Source organism: Arachis ipaensis, chromosome B5 (assembly GCF_059453495.1).
Source record: "Arachis ipaensis isolate K30076 ecotype BB chromosome B5, ASM5945349v1, whole genome shotgun sequence".
NCBI lineage: Eukaryota > Viridiplantae > Streptophyta > Magnoliopsida > Fabales > Fabaceae > Arachis > Arachis ipaensis.
This window is the reverse complement of record NC_142440.1, coordinates 26833259-26838564: the sequence shown is the minus strand read 5'-3', so window position 1 is coordinate 26838564 and position 5306 is coordinate 26833259. Positions and strand designations below refer to the sequence as shown.

At 35.2% G+C, this 5306-nt stretch overlaps 1 protein-coding gene and 1 pseudogene across 3 annotated transcripts; both read right to left on the bottom strand.

Annotated features, from left to right (window-relative positions):
- Positions 1 to 1347: 1347 nt before the first annotated feature.
- On the bottom strand, positions 1348 to 3970 carry LOC107643381 (ABC transporter I family member 17). Of its 2 annotated transcripts, none has more exons than XM_021123435.2 (2): positions 3831 to 3970; positions 1348 to 2527 (listed from the first exon to the last, which is right to left on the bottom strand). In XM_021123435.2, the coding sequence occupies exons 1-2, from the start codon at positions 3847 to 3849 to the stop codon at positions 1767 to 1769; spliced, it is 780 nt and encodes a 259-aa protein (XP_020979094.1). In that variant the 5' UTR covers positions 3850 to 3970; the 3' UTR covers positions 1348 to 1766. The 2 variants fall into 2 exon arrangements, with proteins under 2 accessions (XP_020979094.1, XP_016202496.1); XM_016347010.3 differs by lacking the exon at positions 3831 to 3970 and adding an exon at positions 2604 to 2817.
- Positions 3885 to 5078, bottom strand: LOC107643380 (RING-H2 finger protein ATL47 pseudogene; annotated as a pseudogene). The gene has a single exon (XR_015883674.1). The product of XR_015883674.1 is annotated as an RING-H2 finger protein ATL47 pseudogene (transcript).
- Positions 5079 to 5306: the final 228 nt, after the last annotated feature.

Here is a 5306-nt window from a genome sequence, read left to right as displayed (position 1 = left end):
AAAAAAGTTATTATATTTAATTTGATATTTTTAATGTCCCTTTTCCACTGCTGTACGCCAAATACGATCACTTAATGCCTCTTCTTCCACCGCTGCGGGCTCTCTTTCTCCCCAATGTTATCGTTGAATGCTTAAATTCTCAGTATAAATTTTGACAGTGTCTTGTGTTTTGGTCTGAAACTACGTAAATTCTCTTAGCCTGGGACGATTTATATACAATTGGTAAAGTTAGCCACCTTAAGATGATTTATGTGTTATTCCTCAAAAGTCATTCATGCATAAATCATCTAGTAGTTAACTTATTATATAAACCACATTCCTCTGACACGATTTATATATCATTAGGATTAGAATATTCATGTTTCAAAAATTGCTTTTGGGGATTTGAGTAATTTTGGATCCTATTTAATTTATTTAAATAAAAAAACCTAATAAGTGATTAACAAGGGTTGATGGTCACAACACATTTAGGCTGCGTTTGTTTACAGAGATAGGACACTGTGACAAGGATACATAGACACAAAATCGTATTTTACAAAGGAGACGTGGACAGAGACAATATGTCCAAGGACACTGAATTAATGTATTTTATGTCCATCATGACATGACAGAAAAGACATAAAGACACTAACAAGAAACACAACTTATTTTTCATTTTTTTCTTTCATTATTCTTGTTAATTTTTTATAATTATATTTTTCGTCTCAAATTTTTTGAATGAAAAAAATGAGAATAAATTATATTTTCATAATTTATTCTAATTTATGACCAAACATGATACAAAATCATAAAATTTTGTGTCTCTATCTTTTATGTCTTGTTCTCAGTGTCTTATCTTACTCTGTTGTCAAAAACAAACACAGCCTTAATCTAATTGAAGTTAAAGAAAATTGTCTTGAAGTGAATTTGATTGGGTAAATTTGACGGCTAAGTAAGTAAATATTATCTCTTTACTATAAACAAAATAAGAATATATTTATTTTGGTTGCGGTGATAACAAAAGAATATAAAAATATAAATAATTTTAAAAATACATGTAAATATAAATAAAATTTTTTTATTTATTTAAAAAAAATCGAATACATAATATGTCACACGTGATTTTACTCAAATTTCAATATTTATAATGTAAATCTTTTTTTTTCTCATAAACCAATTCATTTCACTAACTTCATCTTTATACTTTATTATTTATTTATTTATTTCTATTTCTATCCCCTTTCAATTATAAGACAATTCATCTTATAAAAATAGAGAAACCACATTATGCTTGTCTAGCTACCAACTATGATACCATAAAAACTTGTCACTCACAAATTTAATCAAAATAAATAATTAATTGAATTGAATTGAAACAATATCAGAATTCCATACTTTGTACTTAAGTAGTGTTATACACAAGCTTGGCTGAGACACAAGAAGGAATCGAATACTTTCCTTGTTCCTTTTCTTCTTTTTAATCCGAAAAGATGAAAGAAAAAAGAAAAAAGAAAAAACAAGCTTCTGGAGAAAACCAAAGCATCCAAAAAGCAACCCTGAGTTACCTCACTGGGTCACTCTGTTTTTATCTATTGTTAAAAGAAACTGCAAATAATAAATATCCAGATGCCAGTGGTTTCAGTAATACAGTTCATTTAGATAATAAGATATAGGAATCAAACAACGTGGCTTGAATTAGAGGGACCTTGCAGAAAAATAATTAGAAAGACGAACACCGATGAGTACTTTATTATGGATGGATAGAAAATTTGATATTAAACATAATTTTAAGTGGTGAGTTGAAGAAACCTCTGAGCCAAGGGATGGTTGGCTTGGGAGAGTTGGTTAGGGTTGAGAATCTCAACAATCTCACCATCAACGAGGAGGCAGACGACGTCAGCCATCCTCTGTATTTGTTTGATGCTGTGAGACACCATAATCATGGTCATGCCACTATTCTTGTTGAGCTTCAACAGTGCAGCCTCTATATTCTCTGTGGAAATAGGATCTAAAGCACTCGTTGGCTCATCAAGCAGTAAAACCTCAGGGGAATTAGCAAGAGTTCTGGCCAGCGCAACCCTCTGTGCTTGACCCACTGACAACTCCGCCGCCGACTTCTGAAGGAAGGAAGCGTCCAGGTCCGCCAGCATCAACAGCTTACATACCTCAACATCTGAAAGCTTCTTCCCGTTGAGGTTGGGGCCGTACCTCACGTTGTCGGCTACAGTGCCTTCGAAGAGGGCGGGCAGCTGGAACAGCATGCCGACTTTGCGGCGGAGGGAGAGCACGTCGAGCTGGCAGATGTCCCGGGAGTCGAGGAAGACGGACGCGGAGGGAGGCTCCCAGAGGCGGTTGAGTGCCCTGAGGAGCGTTGACTTGCCGCTGCCACTGGGGCCTATGACTCCCACTATGACGCCCTTTGGGATTTCCAGACTGATGCCCTTCAGTATTGGGACCCCTGCATCCGACACTCTCCGAAGATCGCGTACCTCCATTTTCGGGTGTCCTTCGCCATTCTCCACCTCCAAAAGCTGCTCCTTCCACTCATCTGTAATTCAAAAACACACTCATCCAATCAATGAACAAGTGATCCATCAAATGAAAGTCGATCAAACTTACTTTACCTATCAGAGAAGACATACTTGCTATTTTGTGAATCGATCACATCTCCCACGCTTCAAGACCTATTTCTATCCATATCAAACAAAGTAACAAACCTGTACCAGAAACGGCCTGCCTTGCCCAACACCGCATGTAAATTTTTTTTCTATTTAGCGCGGGTCCACCACTTGATGTTTGAATGTTTGATTGCTATGCCTATTATTCTCACTATATTCTATCTATTATTAGCATCAGCACCACAATTATACAACTGGTGACCGAACCAACCTAAGAAAAATGGTTTAGGGATGATTCGGCTGACTCGGACAGAGTTACAAACTTGCAAGGTTCAATCCGAACTGAACCGGTCCATACACAACAGCTTTAAAGAACCAGGTAGAAGAATGGTGGTGCTGTGGGATGAACTAATTGTTATAAGGCCACTTCCATAAAAAGTGAATTTATGAAAAGATATTTTATATTACAAAAATATTATTTGTACAATAAAATTAATCACTAATATATTTATATATAAATATATGTGTTATTTAATTTATTTTTAATGTATATTTATATTTCAACTTACATTTTATACTGATAATTAATTTTGGTGGCTGATTTTAATATACATGTAACATAATTTTTTAAATTATTAGACAATTTAATATATTTGATTAAATTCTCTAATTGTTTAATGCAAGTAACTATTTTTTTTTAAAAGCAAGAGCATCCAAAAAGCAACCCTAATTTGACCTCACTTTTATCTCATCTCACTTGTTGCAAGAAACTGCTAATAATAAAGACCACTTTTGTCACTTAGATAAAAGAATCACATGCAATTAGGGTCCCACAACTAAAGAAAAAAGTTCTGAAACTTCCCGGTTTTTTTAGTTCTTTTCTTTTTCCTAAAAATCTCTGCTAGATATAGCTTTCCAAGAACTGTGCTAGAAACAAAACTGCAACCACTATAATTAATTGTAATAATATTCTTAAGGCCTAAAACATGTAACCCCTTCAATAGACTTTTGAATTAAAGGACTAATTTTCATCCAACCATCCAAGATTCAAGAGTCGAGAATCATTTCAATTAAAAGAACACTGATTAGTAAAGTGCTTTTATGGGATGATTTACAACAAAATGGTTAAATCAAAGCATGAGACGAACAAGGATCTCAACAAAGAACCACTAAGAATATGAAATTGGTTAGAAACTTGGAATACAAAATTCGAAAACTGAACAGTTCATGTACCTCTGACATTGTTGTTCATCCATGGCAATAAAATTGCAGTGACAAATAGGATTATTATGGAATTCGAGCCTCTGATGAACTTGTTAACTTACTGTTATCCTTCCTAGACCATTGCCATATCTTGGAAACAGAAAAGCTCTCACCTTTTCTTGCATTGCTGATCTTTTTTCCTTCAACAACATCAACATCAGTTGAAGAAAAATTGTTCCCATTTGTTGTAGCTATTCTTCCCTTAATCAATTGTCTCATACTGCCACTGATGCTTGGACACAAAGCCACTCTCAAATCAGAATCAGCAACAACATATTGGTAAGACCCCATTGAGTAGCATCTCCTTGCATCCAAATTACCATGACTATTACTAAAACTAATACTACTATTACTACTCTCTCCTTCACATTTTTCAACACCATCTACTCCATTATTATTTGAGCTTCTGAATTTTCCAAGCCTCACAGAAAAAACCCTCTTCCCATTCCTTATGTGATTCTCAGCAGGCTTGTTAGAAGAACCAGCACCATCGACACCAAATCCTGAAACTGAAACACCATCTTCGTCCTCATAACATGGACCTTCAAAGTCAAAAAATGGGGTCTCAAATGAAAACCCTGGTGCATAAAGTGTCCCTCTACAAAGGGGACAAGTTGAATTTGAAAGCAACCATGTGTCAATGCAGTCAATGTGAAAAGCATGGTTGCAATTTGGCAGCAACCTCAACTTGTCTTGTTCCAAGAACTCACAAAGGCAAACAGCACAATCAAATGGCTCCTTCAAGCCAATTATCTCCTTGTAGAGAAACACAGGGAGTGCATCAATGAAAGCCTGATCTAAACCTGAGTCATGGAGGTGGAATAATTGCTGCAACTGTCTCTGGTATGCATCAGATTCAGACATTTCAGGATACCTATTGGATTGAGAAATTGATGAGGAAGAAGAAGATCTTTGTCTCATGAGAAATCTAACAAGCAGGTGGAGGGTGCCCAAGATGAAGAACACAACAGATAAAATTACTATGATGAAAATAATTGCAGGGCTTATTCTACTATTCCCAGATGAAGAATCTGAGGATGAAGAAGCTGAATTAGAAGAACTATAAGAAGAAGAAGAAGAAGAAGAAGAAGAAGAAGAAGAAGAAGAAGAAGAAGAAGAAGAAGAAGAAGGAGGAGAATATGGAGAAAGAATAGGAGCACCATTACTCTGGTGGATTTGAGAGTGAAGCCTATACATTTTAGAATATGGTAATGGCATTACAGAACTGAGAATAATACAAAGTTCTAAACTAAAATTTTGAGCTTGCAATTTCAAAATTTGAACAAATTTATCATCTTTTCTTGTTTTGGGACAAAACCCAAGTCACCAATTGTGAAAGAAAAGCAAGCTTTAGGCATACTAACAAGGAAAAGTAAAGAGGAAAGGACCAAAAACAAAGCAAAAGATAGAGAGAGAAAAAGAAATCAACTTGACTCTGTTTTTTCT